The following is a 26,828-nucleotide window of genomic DNA, read 5'->3' as shown; positions in this document are numbered from 1 at the left end:
TGCGTTGAGATGGAGATCTCTCTGAGAGCTTTTGCCGTTTGATATTACCTGGGGCCAGGAGGTCTCTCGTGGACCAATGTCCTGAACTCAGCTCTCCCACCTCAGAGGCTCAAGCTTGACACCTGGCCGGAGCACCAAGACCCTGTCAGCCACACAGCAGATGGCTGGGGACTGACTGAAGGTGACGTCCACTTAGTCAAATCACAGCGCTGTCTTCTGTCACTTTGCCTGGAGCTGCTGTCGGGGATGCAGCCACGGCCGCCGCCTGGAGACACAGTGGGTGCATGCGTGGATGTGCGTGCACGCGCGCACCTGTGTGTGTGTGTGTGTGAGCTCTTGTTTGCGGTGTGGCTCACTAACTGCTCCCGGCACCACCAAGCCCTTCCCCCCAGAAAGCGTCGGCCGCCTGGAATTTTTTAAAAAGCTTTTTATTTTGGAATATATCAAACATGAACAAAAGAGGAGAGAATTGTACAGTGAACTCCCATCTTCCATTACGCAGCTTCAACAATTCCCGATATGTTGCCAATCTTGTCTCACACACCCCCAGCTTTTTTTTTTGGCTGGAATATTTTAAAGCGAATCCTACATTGTGTTATTTCACCAATTAATAAAATATTTCTAAGAAATAAATACATTAAAAAAACCCCAATACTATTATCATACCTAATAGAAATTAATAGTAATTTGTTAGTATCATCTAATACTCAATTAAATATTCAAGCTTCCTTAATTGTCCCCCCTGTTTTTTTAAAACCAGTCGATTTGTTCAAATCAGGATCTCAACCTGAATTTTGCATTTGATAGTTACATCTGGTAGGTTTCTTTTTACTCTACCAGAGTTAAAGAGGATGTTTTTAAGTTAGGGAGTACCATGCTTCTGTGGGGTGGCCCACTCCTTGCTAAGAAGCCACTAGAGCCAAACAAGTATTTCTTCCATTATTAGACAAGGGATGACAAGCTGAAGGCATTTTCCTTAAAATACAATAGATGTAACTAAGGAATCTGCAATCTTTCCATGTCCTTTGTGTTCTTACAAGATTAATCCAGAAAATTTACTGTTAAAAACAACTTTAAACATATTCCTTTATTATTTAAAGCATAGATTTGAGTCATGGGTGTTAAAAAGCCAGCAAAAAATCCATTCCACATTATTTTCTTGATACCTACGTGTTAGTCATCTGCTTTGGCCTCTTCTAACACTGAGAATTGCCGTCCCTGGGGCAAATTTAGGTAGGTGAGGATTCAGGTGGCAACTACATAAGTCATGAACTTCAAGGCTAGTTTGGCAGAAGTTAATAAAGATTATATGAATAAGTTAATGCAGATTGGCCTTAGTTCAGAGGACTGACATGAGGCGGAAGTCAGTGTGCTGGTGCTGAACGCGGGGGATAAAGTCTTCTAAGGTGGGTTGGTCCGCTCCTTGATCTGCACACAGAGGACTGAGGCAGGCTGTGGCCTGGCTGCTGTAGGAAGCTGCCCCAGCAGACCCTGCCTGTACCTTCTGTGCTGTGGCCCTTGGAAGACCTTCTGAGTAGAAGTAGGTTCCAGGGAGGACCTTAATGGAAATGTTTATATAATGACAAAGATTTAAAAAGTAAAGAAGACTGTAAGCTTGAGGGAATATTACGGCTGCTCAGAAACCCCCAGTGGTTTCTAGTTGCTCAGAGTAAATGTCAAAGTCCTTTGAATAGCCTCCCAGGCCATGCAGCCTGCCCCTCCTTTAGTTTGACCTTTCTGGACTTATCTCCTATCCTACTCTGCTCTAGCCACTGGGAGTCACTCTGCTCCCACCCCATCCCACCAGCACTCCCTAAATCTCTTCCTTGCTTACATTTTTCCATAGCAGTATCACCCCCTAACATATTATACAATTTACTTTTAAATGTTGTTTATTGTCTATTTTTCCACTATGGATTTATCCTTAGTGCCTAGAATAAGGCCTATTCATAGTAGCCACTCAATAAATTGGTTAACTGAATGAGTAGACAAGTTAAACTTTGGAAAATTTGATCACAAGTATATACACTGAGAGATTCCTTGAGGAAAATGAAGGATAAACTTTGAACAGTATTGTGGAAAGAGACATTGGTAAGGGAACATAGACTAGAGAAGTATCTTCATTGTTCATGTAACAGTGAACTGTGCTTATAAAGTTTATGAGATAAAGTCGGTTTTCTGCTTAATAGTAGAGCCCATATCGTGAGTGATGTACTCTTCTGACTTTGGTACAGTAGATCCTTGGCATGTGTGAACCTAACAATTGTGATTTTGGCTATTTGCGGGGAGCCCTGAAGGATCATACCGTGTAGTCATTTGTGCTTTATAGAGACATTAGTGGTGACCCCCTGTGCCACTGGTGAGCCCAGACTGAGCCTGGTGGATGGCCCACCCCCTGCACTGCCTGTCATCCTTGTAGCCTTCTTTTCCTTGGGAATTCAGAAACTCGTATAGTGACGCTTGACCACACATTATATCAGAAATTATATGTTACGGTGATATTTGTGAATTTGAGCATTTGCAAAACAGGGTTGGGGAGGTGTTTTATGAATGTCAGGGGTCTGTATACTCTGTTGGTGTTCTGGTGAGTCTGCTCTTTCACCAAAGCTCTGTTTAAATTTGTGATCCTGGGTTCCTAAAGACTCTGGAACAGATCAATCAAATTAGCTAAAGGGAGGCAGCATGACATGTAGTGGTTAAGAGCACAGACCTGTAGATCTAGACCACCTGGGTTTGAATCCTGACTTTGACAGTTATTAGCTGTGTGACTTTGGGTAAGTAACTTAATCTCACTGTGCCTCAGAGATGTTGATGATAAAAATGGTACATACCTCATTAGATTATTGTGAGAATGAAATGAGCTGGTGATATTTGTAAAGCAGTTACAACAGTGGCTGGCACGTAGTAAGCTTAACCTAAGTGTTTGCCGAATAAAAATAAAGACATTTATTTGGGAAGCCTGTTAGAGGATACTTCAACTTCTGGCCCGTAGATACACCAAGATAGGAAAAGAGGTGAGTGGAAGTGATATAATTTGAAGTTATAGGAAGGCATACTGAAGTTAAGTAATATGAAAAAAAATTCTTGAAGGTAATCCCTGATGGACATGGGTTGGTTAATTTTGAAGGAGTATGAGAGAGTGGTTAAGTTAAACTTCCTGCCTGGTCTTCTTGTGACACTTACTGTGTGATTTTGGGTAAATTATTAACTTCAAATTACAACTGTAAATGGGTATGTTAAAAGTATTTACCTTAGGGGGTTGTCATGAGGATTGAATCAAACAAGCATTGTAAAGTGCTTAGCACAATACCTGGCATGTAGAAAATGTTTTAAACATGAGACTTTTAAGGAATTAATCGATGATGAGAATCCCTACTCTCAGTCCCTACATTGTTACAGGTATTGAAGTCCTTTAGCTAAAACCTTCATCCCTGTCTTATTATTAAGCCAGCTCGGCAAAATTTTACAGCATCATGAATGAAATAATGCATGCACGGTGCTTAGCACATTGCCTGGCATGTAGCAAGAAATCAATAAAATGCCAGGAGCCTTGTCCTTGCCAGCAGATGTGGCGGTTCAAGATGGAAGATGTGAATGGTGTGGCTACCACTTTGGGTAGGGATGGGAAGGGAAGGCTGGTTTCTCCATTGTCAGCTCTGGGTGTCAGAGGTGGGATCTCAGGAGCTGTACCAGCTCAGATGCCATCCAGCTGACTCCCAGCACTGTGTCCTGGAACAAACACCTTCTCTGGAGTCCCCATCCACCTGCCAACTTGGATCTGACCTGAGGTCACTGTAGAAGCCACAATGAATGTATGCAAAGTCACAGACTCAAATGAGAAGTATGAATTAACTCTGGATATCCGGGCTATCCCTGTACTAATTACTACAGATAATTAACATTGACTATGTATAAATTTAAAGTTAGGCTGCAATTTCCAGAGCTCAAAGTTTACGTTGACATTTCAAATCCTAATTTCCTTTTGCAGGTAGTTGCTATCCAGCTTCTTTATTGGTTTACGTAAACACATTACAGAGTTTTATTTGTCCAGTTTCAGGCCTGAGGAACAAAATTGAGCTTTCTCATAGCTTCTCATGCTTCTTTTGGATTTTTTTTTTTAATTAATTTATTTTTAAAAATTTATTTATTTATTTATTTATGGCTGCATTGGGTCTTGGTTGCTGTGCGTGGGCTTTCTCTAGTTGCGGCAAGCGGAGGCTATTCTTCAATGCAGTGTGTGGGCTTCTCATTGTGGTGGCTTCTCTTGTTGTGGAGCACAGGCTCTAGGCACGCGGGCTCAGTAGTTGTGGCACACAGGCTTGGTTGCTTCACGGCATGTGGGATCTTTCCGGACCAGGGTTCGAACCCATGTCCTCTGCTTTGGCAGGCAGATTCTTAACCACTGCGCCACCAGGGAAGCCCTCTTCTGGATTTTTAAAGCACTATAAGCTGTGATTTAAGTTCGTTCTTTCCTATAGTCGTTAAGCACATATTTACTTAGAACCTACTATGTGACAGATCTAGGTACCTCTTAACTTTTTATTTTTAAGCAGACAAGGGGAAATTCTCATTTGAATTTAATTCTGCATATCACAGTGCAGTTACAGTCTATGTGAAAGGTTAAGTTCTAAAGTTAGGCAATAAGGAAAAAATTAGATAGTTAAGATTATTCTTTAAAAAATCACTTAATTCATCCATAGACACAACATTTTTCAGGGGATACAACACAGCCATTTCCCCCTCTAACTTTGGAGCAAATCACTGTTTTGACAAGTAATTGAAAGTTAGCTTGTGTATGGGGTTCATGTTTGAAAACTACATTCAGGGTCTTTACACTTAGAGATGCACTTAGTACCAAACATGTGTGTACCCTCACTGTACCCCTTCCTGAATGGCTGATTGATGGATCAATCCATTCATTCATCAACATTTGATGAGTACTTACTATGTGTGGCGCCTATGCTTGACCCTGGAGGTAGAAAGGCTCTAGAAAGATGATACTTGCTCTCAAAGAGCTCATATGGTGGTGGGGACAACTGCCATGATGTGTCCAAGGACAGTCGCTTGAGGTTAAATAAATGATTGTGACAGTGCAGTGTTGTACCTGCTGCGTGAGAAGCAGACACGTTCAAGGAGCCAATGGAGAACAGAGGAAGAAGCGTGGCTCTTCTTGGGGAAGGGTGTGTTTGAGAGTGTAGAGAGAGTTCTAGAGAGTTGAATCTTGAAGAATGGGTTAACTAGGATGACATGGTATTTAGAGGAAACAGCGTGTACACGAAGGTATGGTAGCCTGTTCAGGGAATGGAATGGCGTGGAGAGATAAGCTCCGGTCTTCGTTTCTGTGTGAGGGCTTTCTCTAGTTGTGGCAAGCGGGGGCCACTCTTCATCGCGGTGCGCAGGCCTCTCACTATCGCGGCCTCTCTTGTTGCGGAGCACAGGCTCCAAACGCGCAGGCTCAGTAGTTGTGGCTCACGGGCCTAGTTACTCCGCGGCATGTGGGATCTTCCCAGGCCAGGGCTCGAACCCATGTCCCCTGCATTGGCAGGCAGACTCTCAACCACTGCGCCACCAGGGAAGCCCAAAGTGCTGAATTTTTGTTGTAGGAACTCTGGTCAGAAGCAGAAGCATATGGGTCGGAAGCAAGTGGATCAGCCCATTAAAAAAAAATTAAACGGTGTAAGGGTAAGTCAGGAGGATGTCCCAGGGGGTCAGGCAAGCCGTTCCCTTTTCAGCACTTAATACCCTCTCCAGCAGTTTCTCCCTTCATCTGTCACCTCCCCTGAGCCTCCAGGCCCTTCCTCACCCTTCACGCTGTCTCCATCCTGCTACTAGTTCTTTCCCTGTCCTTTATCGCCGAGCCTGCTCCAGCCTTTCAGAGCTCAGTCAGCAATCTGAGGACAGTGTAGGAGACCTTGCCCCAACATGCAGAAGATGGGAGAGAGGAGTTTGGCCCTTGGCCTTGAGGGGCAGTTTATTGCTGGTCTCCCCAGTTGACAGTCCCGTGCATTTGCTTATGGGGACAGAATTATGGCCTTTGGGCTTGTAAGACTGTTAATAACTCTACTATACTCTCTGGACCCTTGGGACCTTAGATTTAGATTCAACTAAAATTAATTGAATATATTTACTCTGGGAACTTATTTAATACCCTAAATCACTTATGAAGTGTTTTAGGGTCATTTTAAGGTACACTGAAGCGAGAAGTTAACTAACGTTCCCAAGGTTACACAGTTGCTAAAGGGCACATCTGGGATTTGCACTCACTTTTACCTGATTCTGCATATGTGTAGATGGACCAGCGTCTGTAACTGACCATCATATTAAATAAAGTTTCCAGGGGAAATTTTAAAAAGCAGATTTGAAATGACCTTTTCTAAATTGAAATTTTTATTGAAATAATTGTAGATTCACATGTATATTTGAGAAATAATACAGAGAGATCACTTGTATACTGCCAGTATTCCCCACCATTAACATTTTGCAAAACTTGAGTACAGTATCACAACCAGGACTTTGGCACTGATACGATTCACTGATCACTTACGATCCACTTATTCAGATTTCCTCAGTTTTATTTGTACTCATTTCTTTGTGTGTATGTGTGTGTTTTTAGTTCTATACAATTTTATCACCTGTGTAGATTCATGTATGTATCACCACAGGTGAGATACTGAACAGGACCAACTCAGCAAGGACCTTTCATGTTGCCCTTTTATTACCGTGAGCACCACCCGCTGCCATCTCTGTACTCTGGTCACCACAGACCTGTCCTTCGCATCTAAAATTTTGTCATTTCAAAAATGTTGTATAAATGGAACCATACAGTATGTAACCTTTTGGGATTGGTCTTTTTCATAGCCTAATCCCTTGGAGAGTCATTCAATTTACTTTTTTTTTCACCAGTAGTTTGTTTCTTTTTATTGCTAAGCAGTATTCCATGGTATGGATATACCAGTTGGTTTAACCATTCACCTGTTGAAAGACATCTGGGCTAATTACTAGTTTTTGGCTATTACAAATAAAGCTGCTCTGAACATTCATGTACAGGTTTTTGCGTGAACATAAGTTTTCACTTCTCTAGGATAAATGCCCAAGAGTGCAAATGAACTTTTAATGCAGTTCATAAATCTGGAATTAATGTTTGGCGTGATCCTGCTCTGGATTCCATTTTCACCTTTTATCCGGTGTGAAGTCTGATTTCGTGTGGGACTGTCACCCCTTTCTCCCTGGCCTCGGGCCTGTGTACATTGCCAGACTGCTGAGGGCACCCCTGAACTCTGTGGAGGGGATTTGCTTTGCTTTGCTGCTGCCTGATCGCTGGGACTCGCCTCTGCCATTAGTCATGCTTGTCAGGTTTGCCACGTTGATGTTTCTTTCCCCCGGCACCTACGTCCAGAGCTCCAGGAGTCTCTGCGGTTAAGCCCACACCCGCGTTCTTCTCCCTTCCTCCCTGTGGGAGTGGAAGGCCCTCTCAGCACCCGACGACGGGTGAAGTTAGGAAGGAAACAGTTGCAGCTTTTCCTCTGCCCCTGCTCTCCACTTCCCTGTAGTGAACGCATGTTGCCGAAAGATGGCAGTGCTCTTTGCAGCCACTGGGATTGCTCTCCCCTGTCGCCTGTGCTTTGGAGAACCGATATTGTTCTTTATGTGTATGTTGAAAATGTGGACAGCAGATTTTCCAAAACAACAAAGGCACCAGGAAAACACTGTGTGGTTTACAAAGTTTGAAAGAAAACATCACGTTGGCAAATAATGGGTGATGGAAACGGTTCCCCACTTCTTAGATATGAGTTGAATAGGAAACAGAATTCCGGGATGTGTGTGTGAGGGAATAATTTTAGATGTCAGTACTGATTGTTGCATTCTGTGTGGCTCCTGAAAAAGACCTGTGAAAATATTGATTTCTTGCCTCCCATCTGATCTAAGACCAGCCAAGGAGCAAGGACAGCCTGCATTTGAGCTCTGAGACTTGAGATGAACCCCTTTTAGTCCTCAAGGAAAGGCCCTTATGCACAGTGTAAATATAATTTTCACGACAGCAACAGCTAATACTAATAATACAACTCTTCACTTCCTGGTATTTGTCCACTCCCCTGCGTGCGTCACTTCGGTGTGTGCGGGCATGTGTGTAAACATTTGCTGTGCACAGGAAAGCTGTTGTAAAGTGAGAGATTATGGGGTTCCCTGGCTGTTGTAAACAGCTAGTGAGGATAAAGTGAGATGAACTTTCATATGAGGTTAACTAATTAAGTTGTACGCATGGAAAGAACCGGTGGTGTCAAAGTCGGGTGTGGACTTGTGAACAACTGGAGCCGTTCTGCTCCCTAGGGTGCCATGGTCTGGTGCCTTCTTGGAAGCGGTCAGAAAGCCCCACTGTTCATTCGATCCACGTGCGGCTTGGTTAAGTGGAGAACAGGCTGTGGAGGAGAGGGGGTTGGCTCTGGGAGTGGGGCCACAAGCCCCAGAATGATTGCTCTATGTACACACCAGTGTGCCGAGGTCAGAGGGCTGTTTTCCGCTTTCCTGGGTCTGGGTGCTGCCGCGGCTGTGACCCTGCAGCTCAGAACATGGCCGCGCTCCTGGGGTGACAAGGGAACACGTGGCTCCACCTTAAGCAGCAGCCTTTTTTGCTGCTAGTGCATCCTTTGGCAAAAGCCTTCAGTTGGGAGGAGAACTGCTCTGCATAAAGTTATAACCCTGAAACCAGATGCTGTTGCTATGGAGACGAGTGAAATGCTGGCGTGGGAGACAGAACAGGGGAGGGATGGGAGAAGGGAGGTGGGAGGGCAAGTGAGGCTCATCTAAAGGCTAGCACACCAAAGACCTTCAACCTTTAGCAGCACTGTGACGGGGCATGCGCGCATTCTGAAACTTGTGTGCTGGCGGCCTGCCACTTGCTGACGGGCTGAGGGGCAGCTGCTTGCTCTGTGTAGACTAGCTGGTGAGCACGTTGGCAGTTGGTGAGGGCTCTAGGGGTGGGAACTCAGAGGAGTGGAATGTAGATGGGTGCCCATGGCCCAGTGGCTGACAGTTTTGCACACATGTTTCTCGTGCCGGGCTTAAGTCACCCTTACAAGCCTGTTCGGCGATTAGGACCGGCTGCTGAGAGCCGGTCCGTTTGGCAGCAGATTTGACATGTGTTACAGTTAAATCACTTTTGTGTCCCAGAATAATGGAGGATGAGAGAAGCCCCACGTTGTGTAGACTTCTGGGGAAGGGGTCTAACTTCTACTGTCAGAGGCCCTGTTGAAGGAAGGCGGTATTGGCCCCGTGTGGATTTTATACTGACTGGTGTGACCCTTATCCCCGTGATGATGGTGAGAAGCTTCCAAATCTGTTCTGAACTTTGCCTCACGCTGGCGATGCGAGCAACCTAGGGAGCTGTTTAGAAGCATGCTCCTTCCCTTCTTTGTTTTCAGCAAGTGCAGTTCGTGTGAAAGGAACATTTCAGAATGGATTTGGGGGCCTGATTAGGGACTAGATGAGTTCATTTCTTCTTACTGATAGAGGGGAAACCTGGTTGGGTCAGACGGTCATTTTGAAAGATATCTCTGTCTTACTAATAATAGCAAGCAACTGCTGAGAGGATTTGGTGGGGGGGGGGCGAACACAAACCCAAATAATTGACGCTTGTGGTGTAAAGATGGAAGAAAGCTGTAAAATCCCTGCGCTTGGTGCAAAAGCCCAGATGTGCCAGGCTGCACTTGCTCTTGACGAGGAGAGGGCTGCTCTGGGCGTGCAGGTTTTACGTTTTTCGGTTTGCATTTTCTTTTTCACTTCCTACGGGGAGGAGGAGGCTGCTTACAGATGCTCTGCATTGCCCATCAGAAAGAACTAGGTTTCTAATTCCTTGCTATGTATAGTCTTGGAGGGAATGTGAAATATGTATCAAAGAGCCAAAGAATGCCCCAACCATTATTCTCACTCTAACTCAGACAGAGCCTGGGGACAGTGCTTCGGTTAGGCTAGATGGCTTTCTCCACCCAGGAAGAGGGCTCTGGGCCTTCACATTTGTACGGTCTCCTTCAGTTGTTACTGCTTTCTTCCTTTAATTCTGCTTTGATTGTTTGTTGTATGCGATTTTGGGAAGGGCTTAGGTGCAAAGGCTAATAAACATTTTATTTAGGAGATGTGTGAAAAGTCAATAAATGAATTTGGGACCAGCGTGATTGATGGTGGGGTACAGAAATGATATTCTGCGGGAAATTGTGTTGGATTCTGTAGGTTGATAGGAATGGAAAGCGTTTGTTCTGAGAAGAAATGTGGGCTAAACTTCTGTTTCCTGAAGGGGAGACGGTACTATGAATGTAGATGCAGTAGTACAGGACTCCACGATTTTGTTGTGTTTCCAAGGTCTTTTAAGGAAATTTCTCCATTAAGCTGTCATCCTTGTCTAGGTCTACAAATGCTGTATTACTGATGGGGTCTTGTTCTTTGGACCAACCCTCAGATTGCTAGGGGAAGTCTTCGAGAAGGCAGATAGGATTATACTAGAGCCTTTGTCTGCCTTGCTCATCACTGTATCTCCAGTGCCCGGAAGGGTGCCTGGCACCTAGTAGGTACTCAGCAAATATTTACCGAATGAATGAATGGAGGAGGGCAGGAAAGAGAAAAGGGAATGACTGAACGCTGGCTGTGTGTCTAGCGCTGTGCATGGTATGTTTGAAGTACTTTGGTCACCGTCACCAATGACCTCCATGTTGCCAAACCCAAGTTTTTCTTCTCTGTCTCGGCCTTTCTCAGCCTCTCGATAGCGGCACTCTCCTCTTTCCTCAACTTCCTTGACATCACTCCTTCCTGATTTTCCTCTTACCTCATTGACTGCTTTTGTTCCTCTGCTCTGCCTGTAAATGTTGGCATGCCCGGCATGCCTGGCACTTGATCTTAGGTCATCTCCTCTATTTCTGTATTTTATTCCTGCATTTCATCTAGTAATAGCTTCAGATACCAGCTTTATTCATTGATTCCCCAATTTTTATCTCCAACCTTAGGCTTCTGAGCTCTAGACTTAGACATCCATCTAGTTGTGTGCCTGACAGTTCTTTTTTTATATATAATAAGCATCTCAACCATAAAGTGGCCAGAAAAGAACCCTTGGTTCCTCCCCTGAAACCTGTTTCTCCCATAGTCTTCCCTGGGCTCCTGAGATAGCTTCTTAGTTTCTTTTGTCTCCTGACTATTATGCACTTTTCACATAGCAGCCAGAGTGATCCTTTAAAAGGCAAAACAGCTCAAGTCACCTTCCATCTTAAAACTCTTCGGGGCTGCCGTAACACCTAAAATTCTAACTTCTTACCATGAGCTGCATGGCCCTGATTCCCTCCAGCATTGTCACCTCCCGTTGATCTTCTGTCTGTCTGTGCGGCCTCACTGACCTTGCTCTGTTCCTATAACATGCTAAACTTCTTCCCACCTTAAGGCCTTTACACTTGCTATTCCCTTTGCTTGGAACGTTCTGCCCTCAGATTGTCAAATGCCTGGTTCCTTCCTATCATTTTCATCTCTGCTCAAATGTCGCCTCCTCAGAATCCACATCTGAACCACCTTATGCTAAGTAGCCCCCTGCCTTATTATTATTGTTTTCTGCAAAGCAATTAATGCTAAGATTACCTTGTTCATCTATTTATTATTAATTTTTGAGGCATTTTGTCTGCCTTATTCAAAAATGTATTCCCCTCCCTCTCAAGAGTGCCAGGAACATAGCAGACACTAAATAAATATTTGCTGAATCAGTGAATATGTTGGATTATTTAATCTTCATGGGAACCAGAGGCTCACAGAGGCTGGTAACTGACTTGACCTCTCAGATCTTCAAGGCATTTTCTTTTCTACTGTGATCCTGCTGGCTGATGCATGTCCTGTTTTTATTTAGTTTTATATTTTTAGTTTGAGTGTAGAAAAGGAAAAAAGATGAACTTTTATGTATAAGACCCATATCCCTGAAAAAGGATATTCTGCAGGTTTCCAAAAATAATGAGTTTCTTCATGGCATTGTCCACCAATAAAGGTCAGGTGAAGAAGAAAGGAAGGAAATAAACCTTTATTAAACATGTAATAGGTGCTAGGCACAAAACTGAGTGCTTTCATGTGTGTTACCTGATTTGAATTTCCTACAAGGTTGATATTATTTCCCCCTATTTTGGAGATGGTAAAAACCAAGGCTCAAAAAAGTTGGATACTTTGCTCTAGGTGATACAAATACTAAGAGGTAGAACTAGGTTTTTTAAATCCGGGTCTGCCTGACACCAAATTTCTGACTTTTTAAGCTCAGTTGGTTGCTTTTTGAGATGCTCCTAAAATAGAAAGGAAGAAAAAGTGAATTCAGTGCATATCACATAGATGATAACAAATATGGGAAGCACAAGAATAAGTTATACAGACAGTATGGAAAACAGACCTACAGTACAGTATTCAATGCCCGAGCATATAATTGGATGAATGGAATACAGAGTGAACATTTCGTTCTCTGGCAGAGCTCATGTACGGTATGACATAGGGCAGCTGTCCTCAGAGAACGTTCTTTGTTTCTAGACCGGTGCGACACAAGCAGCATTTGAGCAATTCGGGATTTCTTTCTGCTTTCACTATAAATAGAGTTCATGGAATTCTGTATGTCAAAGTTAATGCAATGAAAAGGAGTCACAGAATATGGAAATAAACCTTAACTTATTCTATAAACCAGAGACATGTTTGGCATCTGGAGGCCGTACAAACGCTGTCCTTACTTGGATGGATCCTGAGGTCTTATTTAGCATAAGAAATTGCAGACATCCTATTATGTAAGGAGACAGGAGGACAGCATAATGTGGCTACAAAATGAAGAACTTTATGCCCTTCAGGGAAGAGTTAACAGGTCGGATATACATAGAGAGAGACGTGTGATAAGAATGTGGAAAATGAATGAATGGGTGGCATATATATGTGACTGTTGCCGAAGCCGGGTTGCTGGATAATCCTCAGATGTCAGATTTCCGTTAAGGCCAACATGTGACTCAAAGCTTGCCACTCAACAGAGAACACTGGGCTGTGCTGGTATTAAGAGGCTGGCTGGAAGCTAGGCTTCCACTGTGCACTAGCCTAACTCCCTGTCGCTTTCTGTGCGTGGGTGGGCGTGCATGTGTGCGTGTGTGTGTGTGAGGGTATACATTTTTATGCAGTGGGTGTTTAAAGAGCTAAGCACTGAAGCTGGATTTCCACAAACGATCATCACGAGCACTCCAGGCACACCAAACTTCCTCTCTTGGTATTTCTTTTTCCTTTCGTCTTTTTTTTGGGGGCGCATCCCAAAGGGGAGAACGCCCAACATCCAGCCTACAGGATCGGGATGATTTTCTCTCACCTGTCCCTGTGGGTGCCCTGTCAAGGTTAGAACTGGAGCTATGTGGGACCGGCATATTCTCAAGCACCGATGAGAGAAGCTGAAGGAGTGAAGGAGCTGCAGCAGACACCAAAGCAAGAGGGACTCTGCCCTGTTAACATGAGCAGCAGCTTGCAGGTTCACCTGCCCAGAAGCTGGGCTGTGTCCAGTGGCTCACTCCAGGAGAAGTCTGAGCATTCTTTTTTTCTTTTTTATTACTATAGGATGGAGGATGAAGCCGTCCTGGACAGAGGGGCTTCCTTCCTTAAGCATGTGTGTGATGAAGAAGAAGTAGAAGGTGAGCTCGCTGGGTCTGGGGAAGTGTATATTCCTATCCATATGTCTTTGTAAATAATAGCACTCATGCATTTCATGTATCTTATAATTTTGAAGTTAAAAACCCATGCCTATCTGTGGAGTTTCATTAAACTCCACATTTTGCTTCAACACAGAGTAATTCTAAGAACTTCCGTGGACCATCAGGATCTGAATCAGTGTTGTGTCCCGCATGGTTGACAACAACAAAAAAAAGGTCTTACTTTGAAGCAGGTGCCTATGTTAGCTGTGCCTCTCTGTCAGAAATAAATATTTTGCCAGATAATATTAACTACCTTCCAATGGCTAATTCAAGGAAGCTGCTAGATTTATATAAATGTATTTGGCAGTATCTTCTAATATTCTTTCTTATAGCCTGCAGGGTAGAAAAACAGATGTTACAGAGAGAGAACGATACCATTACTGCAGGAAACATGGGGCTAAGCTGAGGAGATAAAGAGTAGTAACTATGGATGTGTCTCAGTTAAGAAAAGATGGACAAGCATTTTTTACTTAAAAAATCTCTAGGACCTCTTTTATTAATGTTCTCCAGTGCCAGTTGAAAATCAAATAAGAGTTAAATTTTAGCTGGTGCTATGGTGCTTTCAGTGTGCCATTTCTTCTCTTGTCTCTTGACTTATCAATGATGTGGGAATAATACTATTTATTTGACAGTCATAAGGCAGGGCTTAATTAATATTTATTAAAATAATTATGTGAAGGCGTGACAGATATACAACATTTATAATGACAGTTTTAAAAATAATCAAGGTTCTAGACAGTACTCATAAAGTTAAGTAAGACTTCCTGGTGAACCATGTCTTAAATTCTGCCCTTTAAAATCACCTGAGAAGGAATTCTTGTGTATTTTGGAAACTCCAGTCTGATGGGTACCATTTGGTAATTACTTAATGCCTACCAAAGACTTGGACCGGAGGGGTGGTGGAGTTGGGTAAAAGAAGGTGGGTACTGTGTGTTCTGGAGTGATTCGTCAACCAGACTGAACACCAGGTCCCAGGCAAGTGACACTCCTGTGCCACCTGGGATAGTTTGAATAGTGTGGCCATTATGTTTCCTAGGTAAGTTTCTTCTGACCCTGTAGTGCTGGAGTGTTGGTTCCCCCAGCCCCCCATCTCCCCACTTCCCACATGTATACTCTTGAGACTGACTAATAAGAATTTGATGCCTACGTTTCTTAGGAAAAAGGAAACCACAATATTTTCTTTCATATTGTTTTATGGGTTCCTTGCACTTTTACAACATGACTGTGGGAAAATGCCAAGTGAGTGAAAGCAAAATAGTAAAACTTTTGTCTGAAGATTCTTGTAACCCATGCTGCTAAGTCTTCATTGTGGTGACTCTGTCACTGTCCCAGTGTCAAAGGGGAGATAAGAATCTTAAAGTTATAGCATATGAGTATAAGAAATATTGTAGGAATGAGCAAATATCCTATAATATCAGGACAATTAAAGTAGAAAAATCAGTGAGAAAGCTTGGGGGTGAGATGTGTACTCTGTGTGTGTGTGTATGTGTGTGTGTGTTCCTTGAGAATAACCTTCTAGCTAAGTTCACAGGAGATGTAAATCACCTCTTGAATTTGTAAGGTCTATAGGATTGACAGCACTCTACTGCAGTACGATATTGTACATGGGTTTCTTAAGGCTTTGACTAAGAAGTTTTTCCCTTGATTTTTAAGCACAAAATTAAGACAACACTGTAATGAATAGCACACAGATCTGTAGCTGGGTTTCTTTATGGAGAAACAAAAAAGGCAAAAGGTAGAAATTTCTGTAAAATTGTCTTTGTGATGACTCAACTTGCCACATGGATTTTGTGTATTTTCCTATTCTGGTAAGACTTCTATTTTAATGATTATCTTTCACATTGAGTGGAGCTTGGGTTGATTACATTTCTTTCAAAGCATGTTTAGCTAGTTGCCTGTGGTTGAATCCTGAGGCCCTGTAGGATGGTTGCTTATGGCCATTATTTGGTGGAGAACATCCAACAGTATGGGCTCCTTATAGTAGAAGTCATGAAACAGTAATTAGGAACTGTTGTTTCTAGTTCAGTGCCCTCCCAGTTGACCCTCCCATTTTCTCACCTGGCTTCATCCATTTTCTCACCTAGCACTTAAATTTTGTAGTAACTCTAGGTGAAAGTGTAAAGAAGTTGAAATGGAGATGGGCTTGATGGCTTATTCATGGTCCCAGTGGTTGAGAGTGAAGAAAAGATGACTTGACTGTCAAGACTTCTAATCAAGATTTTGATGGGAATGTTTTCCGCAAGGATGTGAGTCTATCTCATATTTTTAATTGCATAGAGAAAGAGTGTACTTGAAGGAAAGCAGACTGTTATTTTTATTACGAAGTAGCTGAGTTTCTGGTACATTCACAGTGGAAGTAAGTGCTCCAGGTTTAAGGATCAGAAATTCAAAGGGCAAGGAGCTGAGGGGCTTCCTTCCTTAAGCATGTGTGTGGTGAAGAAGAAGGAGCTGGAACACCTAACATTTCTGTTATCAAACGTGTTTCCTTTTATCCAGGTAGTTATTTCTCTTGCTTCTTGGATAAACGTGGTTGAAGTATATTGCAGCACACTTGAGAAAAGTGAACTTAAGATAAAACTTTGTTTATTTTATTTTATTTTATTTTTAAAGGAATTCCTTTATTTTTAATTTTTATTTATTTATTTATTTATTTATTTATTTATTTATTTATTTATGGCTGTGTTGGGTCTTCGTTTCTGTGCGAGGGCTTTCTCTAGTTGTGGCAAGCGGGGGCCACTCTTCATCGCGGTGCGCGGGCCTCTCATTATCGCGGCCTCTCTTGTTGCGGAGCACAAGCTCCAGACGCGCAGGCTCAGTAGTTGTGGCTCACGGGCCCAGTTGCTCCGCGGCATGCGGGATCTTCCCAGACAAGGGCTCGACCCCGTGTCCCCTGCATTGGCAGGCAGATTCTCAACCACTGCACCACCAGGGAAGCCCAAAACTTTGTTTCTTAAAGTAATTTGCACAAATAAGATGCACTCCCATTAAATGATTATTAGGGTGACTTCCAGTAACTCTAGTTACTCTGAAATGTTTATGCTTTTAAAATTCTTCTTAAGGTCGCTCCATTTGGGGTGACTGGATTCAGCTCAGCCTGAAGGCAAGAAGAGTCAGATGCTCCCTGTTAGTTCTTTCTAATGCTGTAGCTCTGAGCAGGGGAGACAGGCTGAGATTTCCAACCACACCCTCAGTTCACCTGGTTCAACTTTACTCTCAGTGGGTGGTGTGACACTTAATCCACATTCTGAAAACTCAATAGAAAACCATCAGATGCAAAACTCACTAAGAACAGGGTGAGTCAGGAGTCATCTTCTGTTTAAATAATGAATTTATCTGTGTGAGATATATAGAGACCTAAAGCTCGTTTTCACATAGTTTGCCTCATGTGCCTTTGTGTTAATGGTTTAAAAAGATACTCTTGAGAAAGGAAACCGTGTTGAATTTAATCTTTAAAATAAAGAGAGGCCTGTATGTCTGTTCTTTCAGTGGTTACCTTCTACTGTGTTTTGTAAAGCTAACATTTTTGGCATAGAGTAGTTACTGTGGATAAACTCATTTAAAATTTGTAACATTTCAGATATCATATTTGTTTCTGTACGAAAAGGCTCCCGCGCAGACATTTCCACAGAATTGGTCTATAGATGACAAATGGACATTACTGGAGTGACTCAGAAATGCCCGCTATGAGGAACAAGACTGATTTTTCATTTCAAACACACCTAATGGAAATTGGCAAACTTTGTTGGGTGAACCGAGGTTGAGATAGGAAGAAAGATCCCAGGTAGCTTTTTCTAGGGGAAGAAATTCTATGGATATTTTATCCGTTAATAAGTCAGCCAGGATTTTAGATCTGTGTGATATAAACAGATTACTTAATATTCTCATATTTCGCAATAGAGGAAAAAGAGCAAACTCCACCTTATCCTTGAGATAAGGCCTTGGCTCTGCAAGGCTAGGTAACTCCCCAGCAAGCCTTGGCAACACTGACTTCACGAGGAGGGGCCTTTTCTTAACATCAAGCCTACCCAGCAACTCAGGAAGCATAAAGTACAGCAAGACAATATTGGCTGAAATGGGTCTGCATTTCTGAAGTTTGATCGGTGCTCTAAATGCCATTATGATATATTGTGGTGGTTTTCCTCTTCCATTGAAAACCAAGTCCAAAAGGAAGTGTGCTCCCCATCTGTCCAAATGGGAGAATAATTCTACAAATTCTCATGTCTACTGATGGATATTAAGAGAGAGAGTATGGTTGAAAATGCATGGAATTTACAGGAAGGTTATATTTAGGGAAATAAAAGTAAAAAAGTTGGACAGGGTCTGGAACAAAGTAGACATTCACTAAATATTTTGTTAAAAGAAAGAATGAATAAATGATTGTGTAAATAAACTAAATGAAGCATATATAGAATTACTTTATATAGTCCTCTAAAATCTTTGTTTAAATTTTTTTAGTTAGAAATTTGGTTCTCTTACTTCTCTTAGTCAAATGAGATGATATAGTCTCTGATGATCCTATGTTTGCTATTAATCCCATTTGCTGTTGCAAAGATCATTGATACATTTATATCATTTATACTGATAAGAAAAAGAAGCCCCTAAAACACCTCCACCTTATTCTTCTTCCTTCCTCTGCTCTGTATTTTGAGGAGAGAGACTAAAATGATGAAATGGTGGCTTTTGTATTTTTGGAGGTCAGGATTTCAACATTTTACAGACATGAAATCATAATGACTTAAACCTATTTTTCACTAGAGGATATTGTGATGATGTATTTATGTGTATTGGAGGAGGTAGTATTCTACAGAAAAAGTGGGGCCTGGTGGACATTTGTTAATAATTACAATGGTCAAAAACGTAATTGCCGAGAAGGAGTGAATGAAAACCTATCGGCTGGGAAGGGAGGGGCCGAGTCCAAGCTGGCGCTATTCTGAGCGCAGGATGTAAGTGTCCGGTTGCATTTTGCTGACCTCCTCTCTCCTGTTCACTCTAATTGCTCCGAAACAGTGTGTACAGAGGAAATACTTGGGCAAATATTGCTGAAGGAAAAGCCTTCTTGAAAGAAACAATGTATCCACACGTTGGAGAACTTGAAGGAAATGCGGTGAGGTGTTTAAGGGTTGATGCTTGAATAGCAACTTGGGTTCCCAGAGCAGGTTGAGCCCACGCAGACCTTTCCCAGTGTCCTGCTGCTTTCTCCTTGTGGCCCCAGCTGAAAGCCTGCCAGAGGGCCTAAAGCAGGCAATACTTAGCTCTCTGACACCTCCTGCTGTGTCAGTGACATTAAATATTTGTATATAGATTTCTTGGATGATAATTCCATGGGTTTTTGAAACTGGAATCAGACATCCCTTCCTAGAGTTTTCCAATTGTAGAGAATTCCCTGGTAGTGTAGTACGGGCTAAAGCCCTCTGGAAGTCACTTTCTGTCCTAGGTGACTACATTCTTTTATGGCAAGAGGTGTACAAAATTGAACTTGGTACTTGAGTTGTGTTTTACAAGGATTCAGAAATTCTGAAATAATACACTTGGAGCACATTTTGTCTATAGTTGAGTTTCTTTTTCAAAGCTTTGTATCTGCTCATATTTTTGAGACATATTATTTCATATTTATTTTTGGGAGTCTCTGTCATTTGTGTTATTCATGTGTTGTTAAAGCAGAGTGGCTTAGCGTCGGTTTGGGAATAAAAGTTTAAAACTTGCTGTATTGCTGAAGCATTGCATAAATGAAGGATGAAACTTAGAGTTTGGAGTTTGAATTTCTCAGTTCTGTAAAATGAGAATAATAGAACATGCCATTCACCGTAGAACTGTTTAAATAATTACCAGAAATAATGTTGCTGCTGTACCTGGCATTAGGCATAGGAGTGCTTTATACTATACCACTGTCTGTCCTTTTGCTTTCTGATTGATATAGTCTCACCAATAATTTTTTTGTTTTTTTTTGGCGCATTGTGGCTTGTGGGATCTTAGTTCCCTGACCAGGGATTGAACCTGGGTCCACAGCAGTGAAAGCACAGAGTCCTAACTACTGGACCACTAGGGAATTGCCCTCACCAATAATCTTCCATGATGATTATCATTCCAAAAAATTCGAACTGACCGAAATGATGTTTGTTATTTGCTTAATTCATCTTAGCAAGGCATCTATCCCTTGCCTTCCTAATAACCACGCTTACCTACTGCTTCTTGTATTGGAAAAGGAAAGCTAGAAAGGTCAAGAGAAGTTTCCTGAGGCCTGGTGTTTATTTCTCTTTGGACTCATTCTGATTCCCTTTAAGCTCTGGGAGTGAGATCTGATTTCCATGGTTAGACTGCTCGGATAGACATTACCCCTAGTTTGTGAAACTGTCTCCTTTTCCAAGAAGAGACACACTATAACTGAAATTGCATACAGGGTAAATTACAAATGCGTGCCCATTGTCTAATAAAGCCTGCAAGGTACTTTTTCTGGAAAACAAATTTAAGTGTATGATATTTTCCTACCAATGAGGAGGATTCAAGGGTCTATTATATATGTAATATGTATAAATATATATATATATATATTTTTTTTTTCTTTTTTTCCCTTCCCTGCTCTGCAGCATAGACTAGGGTAATTCTGTCCCCTACTGGTTGTTATGTAATTTAGGTGCCAATTCAATGAGATTATTCAATAGTATAGAAATAATATTAAGTATTCAGACCTGAGCTAAGTATTTCTCCATTTTTATTGTTACAAGATTCAGAATCACTGGGAGAATTGAAAATTGGGACTGATGAGGGAGAGTAGAGTAAGAATGGAATAAAACTGAATAAAGCTCAGTTGAGGCTCTCCCGTTGCTCCGGTGAGCATACTGGTGGGATCTGGTTTTGTTTTGTTTTGTTTTACTTTTTTGGCTGATAGCACTTAGGGGACTGAGGTGAGAGCCTGCCATGGCAGGAGTTCACAGGAGGTTCCAAATATTGTACCTCTGAAGCTGCTGATTGCCAGGTGGGATGAAGGTGAAGGGAGGGAGGGTGGTGAGTGACATCCATTGAATCAGCAGTAGAGGAGACTTAAATAACTCCCTTCCCTGAATAGCTGCAAAAGCTTTTAAATCTGGTTAATTGTTTTTACCTTTCTATAGAGTTAGAATTACAAGGCAGCTATCCTAAGTGTTATATCCAACATGTTCACCTTTCTTGATACTCTGTTGACTTTGAAAGGAGAACAGACTTTACTTAAACCTCTCCGGACGTGATTTTACCAACTCTTTTCATGGTGGGATACTCAATAACTTTTACAAGGCCAAAACTTCTGGAAATAAAAATGAGTGTTTGAATTTTAGTAAAATTGGCCAACATATCAGCTTTAGAGGGCCAGAATCTCACATTTATGGATTAGTTAAATCACCACCCTACTCTCCAGTTGATTATTAAATTTTCAACACGATTCTATCCCTGTTGAAAAATAAAGACAATGTCTTGGATGTTAAATGAAAACTCACAGTCAAATCCAATGGATACAGGTATTTGGCAAATTCAGTCGGTATCTGGGTTGAGATACTTTTATTCAGTCTGCTGTGGGTTAAAGAACATGGTGGGGAACCAGGAGTCTCAGGACCTATTTCTGTTCTTGGCTCTGCCCTGCCTTACTGGGTAACATGAGGCCAATCATGTTTGTGTGGTTGTGTTTCCTTTGTACAGAGTGCAGTTAATAACCTATCTTCTTATCCACCTGCTAGAGATGCTCTAAGGATTCTTGGATAACACCAGAAAAATACTTTGATATTTGCAGTAAGCCATTGACGAATTACTTAATTTCTGAATCTCAGTTTTTCATACAAAGAAACATCATTGGTGCTTCCTTATCTCCTCGTTTTGCTAGGGATATAAGTAAACTAATTTGAAATCCCCAGAATGAACCCTGTAAATTTAAGATGTTATCTTCCTTGGTTATATTCCTTGCAGGTGATTTATCTTTGTGCTTAACACTTTCTCACCAGTGCTTGCTGTGACTGCAGAATGCTTTCAGACTAAAGCTAGTACTGATATCTGGTGATCAACAAATTAGTTGATTAATATCTATGTTAACTCTTCTTATTAACTCTGATGGACAGTGCTTTTATTAACTTTTTCTTTAAGCTTATCAAAATGGTAACCAACAGTTGCAGATATATAAGCTCTAATATGTTGCTTTTTTAGGCTCATATGTATCATTGAAAGTGATAATATATTCCAATTAGGGACATAATTAATGTGCGGTCAAATAAACCAGTCATTAATTAAGGACACAAGGTTGTTTGATGTGATAATTTAGAGAGTGTATCATGTAGGTGGGTGAGTTTACATGGAAAACCAAGGTATGTATCTCTCATAGAGTGACATTAAGTTGAGACCTAAAGGGTGAAGAGGATTAGCTAGGTCAGGAATGAGGGAAGCCTCCCAGGCAGGGTATGTGAAGGCCCAGTGGTAAGAAAGAGGTAGGCCTGTTTGAGAAGTGAAAATAAAGCCCATGTGGCTAGACTACATGAATAGGGAGAGAGTGGCCTGAAGTGGATGGAACCCAGATAATTATGGCCTTTTATACTATGCTAAGGATTTAGGATTTTATTGAGGGTGCACTGGGGAGCCACTGCAGAGGGTTGTAAGCAGGGAAGTGATAAGACAAAATTTGCATTTTAAAGAAGATCTCTTTGGGGCTTCCCTGGTGGCGCAGTGGTTGAGAGTCTGCCTGCCAACGCAGGGGACACGGGTTCGAGCCCTGGTCTGGGAAGATCCCACATGCCGTGGAGCAACTAGGCCCGTGAGCCACAGCTACTGAGCCTGCGCGTCTGGAGCCTGTGCTCCGCAACAAGAGAGGCCGCGATAGTGAGAGGCCCACGCACCGCGATGAAGAGTGGCCCCCACTCGCCACAACTAGAGAAAGCCCTCGCACAGAAACGAAGACCCAACACAGCCAAAAATAAATAAATAAAAACTAAAAAAAAAAAAAAAAAAGGTCTCTTTGGCTCATGGGTGGAGAGAGCATCCCAACAGGGCAAAGATAAAAGTGGAGACACTGTTGCTAAGATTCAGCTGAGAGATGATTTTGGGTTAGAGTAGAGGGACAAAAAGATGGGTTGAATTGCCAGGACTTGCTGATGGACAGATGGGTGGGTGGGGGTGATTGCTTCTGGATTTCCGCTATGAGCAGTTTGGGAGACTTAACGTGCCATTTGTACGATGGGGAACACTGGAGGGATAGTAGTGGAGGATGGTAGGCATTCAGCTTTTTGAGTCTGAGGCCCCTGTGAGACATCCAAGTAGAACTCTAAAGCAGGCACTTGGCTACACAACTGGAGCTAAAAAGAAAGGGCAGGGATGGAGATGTAAGTTTTGGAATCCCAGGGAGATAGCCAGCATTTCAAGCCATAGGAATGGATGACATTACCAGGGGGAGAGAATAGAGTGAGAAGAGGACTGGGCTGGGCTCTGCTCTGCCAACCTTTGGAGACTGAGAAGGAGCAATCGTAGAAGCTGGAGGGTAACCAAGAAAAGGGTGTGTCTGTGGCCAAGAGGAGAGCATTTTCAGCGGGGAGCCAGTGACCGACAGTGCTGAGGGCTGCCTGGAGTCAAGTATATGAGGAGCGAAAAGGAACCAGTGGCTTTGGCAGAAAAAAGTGCTTGGTGGCTTTTGTTAGCAATCTGGGTGGCATGGTTAGGAAAGAGTCAAATCAGAGTAGACTGAAGCATGCCCAAAGAGAAAGCTATCATCATAAGAAGTGGGAAGGGACCTGGAGAAATAGTAGAAAACTTTTGGTCTTTCCCCTATGGGCTCCATTACACTTAACCAATTAGAATACTTAGGGTTCTTATAGAATTTTTAGAGCTAGAAAGGATTTTAGAGAAAATGTAGCTCAGTGTTCTCACCTTACACATGGAGAGATGAGCCTTGGAGAAGGTAAAGTGATTTGCTTGCAGTAACGCTGATAGTAATTGGGAATAACTAGGACAAGGAGGCAAGCTTCTTGACTTTCCCAGGGCGGTGCTCATTCCAAAAAAGTGTACTTGAAGTCTGGTTCCTCTGGAGCGGGAAAGGAATTTAGAAAAGGAGATGGATGAGAGCTTAAAGAAGCGCCTGGAAGAATAGGGGGTAGAAGGAACTAACTGGAGAAGAATAAAAGGTGTTGGGAGAGCTTATGAAAAGGTGAGAGAGAAAGAAGACAGAAGCCTGGCTGGCCTCATTGTTTGCATGACCGCAGATGCTCGTGGGAGGGCAGATGTCAGAGCCAGAACGTCTTCGTGTTCTGGGGCCCTTTATGGTACTAAGGGTTGTAGGTTTAAACTTGTCACTCTCTGGTTATAAGACAGAAACATTTTCAAGAATTCCTGAGCCCTTTTTGTCTTCTAGGTAGTTGCTAACTTGAAAGGCCTAATCGATTACCTTTTCCCCCCTTGGCTGTATTTTGCAGACAATGGAAAATGGGGGGTAGGGTGGGGGACTGGTACCATGGTAGTAGGAAAGTAGGAAAGGAAACCTTATATAACCAGGAGCACCAGGAGTCCCGGCCTCTATGTCACTAATTATTTGGCTTTAGTTTTTTCATTGGTACATGAAGAGGTTTAATCAGGTGATCTTTAAGGTCATTTCAACTCTAAAAGTATGATTATGAGCTGCTGTGTCAGTGAATGTTGTCCTCTTTTCTGGGTGCATGTGGAAAACCATAGTCATGAAGATTCTGGGATTGGGCTTAACTAGGCTAGTTTAAGTCTCTCGAAGCACTTTCCCTAGTTCTTGGTCATTGTTTTAGCCCCATGGCATTATCCACATCTCATTTACCTATATACAGGTATGTGAGAGGAAGGAATTATGTGAACTAATATTAGTGATACCTGATTAGCCGTGAGTGCATTGACTATATGGTGGATTATCTGTCTATAGCGACTAAAGACCACTCTTCCTATTGCCCAGCCAGGGCTTAGGCCAGTGCTAAAAGGGAAGCCAGAATAGAGTCGGAGATGAACAATGTGGTTAGAATGAGAGTGTGAATGTGTGCATTTATGTGTCTGTCTAAGCTGCCTCTCTGGCTGCAATTGCAAATCCGGTTATCAATGACCATTGGATTAGCCATTGTTTTCTCTCTTCCAGTCCCACTTGCCATTCAGTTGTGCAAATGGTGACCATAAGAGAGATAATGGAAACTGTCAGTTCTGTGTGTTTGGCTCACAGGTGGATTTTGTCTGACTGCATGTGTACTGCACATTAAAATGCTCCAGCTCTTTCGGGGTTCTGGGGTGTCAGGATGAGTCAAGGGTTCATCTCTTCCTACTGGGTGGCTCCTCTTTGCTCTTAGCACTGCCCTGCCTGGCTCTGGCCTTCCCAGGCCTTTTGGCTCCACTCTCCTCTGTGCTGTCAAGTGAAAGGACAACAGACCTGAGCCCTGGGGGTTGGCACTCACAACATGAAAGCTCTGGGGGAGACCCTCCCAGAGCAGGGTGGAGATGGCACGGCATTTGTTCCTGGGCCGGCTGAGGGAAGATTGAGGTTATGGAAGGTATTGCCTCTGCTACACAGTTAAGCTCTGCATAATGACTAAAAAACAGCTGAGGGACGAGTTAGACTTGATCTAAAGTTGGCTATTTTGTCCTGCAGAGTGAGTGTTCTGGAGTGCCTTAGCTGGAGAACAGAGAGTGTTCACAAGTTATTATCCGGGCTCAAGGGGGGTGGGAAGGAGGAGAAATAGTACTTTGTTTCTTCCCCTTTGGAAATAGGAGGGAGATATAAGAACAACACTTACCTTTGCGTGCCAGACACATTGGAAAAGACACTTTACTGACACTATTGGATTCGGATTGTCCATAAAAATGCCTCTCTATCTCTATACATAGAGATTATATATATATATATATATATATATATATATTAGAACATAATATAATATATATATAAATCTCAATATAAATGTATAGCTGTAGGTATAAATATAGATATTTTATATCTATAGATATGAATATAAAAGAGGTTTTGCTAGAGCAAAGTTAAAACTACTTTGGAGAAGCAGCTTTTTAGAGATTGTGAAGCACTTCAGGAGCTGCAGTTTATAAATGATAAGGTGATGTTTAGTCCTGTTTATTCATCAAGGTAGGTTCCTGTAGTGCCTTCAAGTGGTTGTTCTGGCCTAGATAGCTTCAAATAATGAATGATCACTGAGGATAATAAGGTTGCATTTCTTTAAAAAAATACTCACTAATTCAGACTTCACACGGTGCTGGTTAGTTTAGCTTCTGTTATCAGCTATTAGTAGTGGAAGCTGTAATGGAAACTTAACTTCAGTGTGTGGCCATAGGGTCCTCACCTTTACCTAAAGACTATGATTAGGACTGTTTTGCTAAACATCAACACTTATAAGGCAGGTGCAGAAGTTTCCTGAGCTTTAGCTTGTCCTTTAGGACGAGAATTTAGCTAAGTCACCGTAAGCTCATCTCCTGTTTGAGACCTTTTCCTTGTGCTGTTTGTTCTTGCCTAGAGATTATCATCATCATGATTATCAGCATCAAATATTAAATATTAAAAGTACTGTGCTCAGTAAACACCAGGTAACAAGCTAAGATTTCTTATCAGTCTTGCTTGGGGGAACCCCAAGTTGCCTTAAGGGTTTCTGGGAGGCTTTCAGTGAACAAAATTCCCATGCAGTTCAGTGGGAGGAAAAGTATTTCCCTGGTTTTCATCACTTTTACTATTTATTTACTTGCATGCCTGCTCCTAAGTGTAATTGGTAGCATTAATAATAAAATAGATTACTAATCAGCATTCAAAATGGTCTATAAATTACATATGTAGCATGCAATTACCTATTAATAAACACATGCATTATTATTTTTATTCTATGTGAAAAGTTGCCCCTATCTAAAATACAGAAATAAAAATCATCCCTTGTCCTGAGTAGTGGTGTCAGTTTGAAGTGTGGACCCTCATGCAAACATCTAACCAAGGGCCGACTTACCCTCTGTTAACTGCAAAATTACATCATGCCTTTCAAAGTGAGTTTTCTTTTCATGAACTGGTATTTATGCTCAAGTAAATTAGCAGTGTTGCTTTGATTATTTCTTAATAGAACTGGTTATGGACACTCTTATGGGTTTGTGAGTAATACACTAGCAAGTTATTTA

General features: G+C 42.2%; 1 protein-coding gene across 9 annotated transcripts in view; it reads left to right on the top strand.

Annotated features, from left to right (window-relative positions):
* The window catches only part of SLC4A4 (solute carrier family 4 member 4), a 437,388-nt gene that overhangs the window by 134,501 nt on the left and 276,059 nt on the right, over positions 1-26,828 (top strand). For 4 of the 9 annotated variants that reach the window (XM_082463732.1, XM_082463733.1, XM_082463734.1 and 1 more), the window contains one exon: positions 13,582-13,655. In XM_082463732.1, coding sequence (XP_082319858.1) covers positions 13,582-13,655 — 74 coding nt within the window. Of the gene's footprint in view, positions 1-9,410; positions 13,244-13,581; positions 13,656-26,828 lie in introns of those variants that run through there. The other 5 variants (XM_082463735.1, XM_082463737.1, XM_082463729.1 and 2 more) reach the window with 4 other exon arrangements.

This window comes from Balaenoptera physalus (assembly GCF_965194825.1).
Source record: "Balaenoptera physalus genome assembly, chromosome: 5".
Taxonomy (NCBI): Eukaryota; Metazoa; Chordata; class Mammalia; order Artiodactyla; family Balaenopteridae; genus Balaenoptera; species Balaenoptera physalus.
The sequence above is the reverse complement of the archived record's forward strand: the minus strand, read 5'-3'. Positions and strand labels throughout refer to the sequence as shown.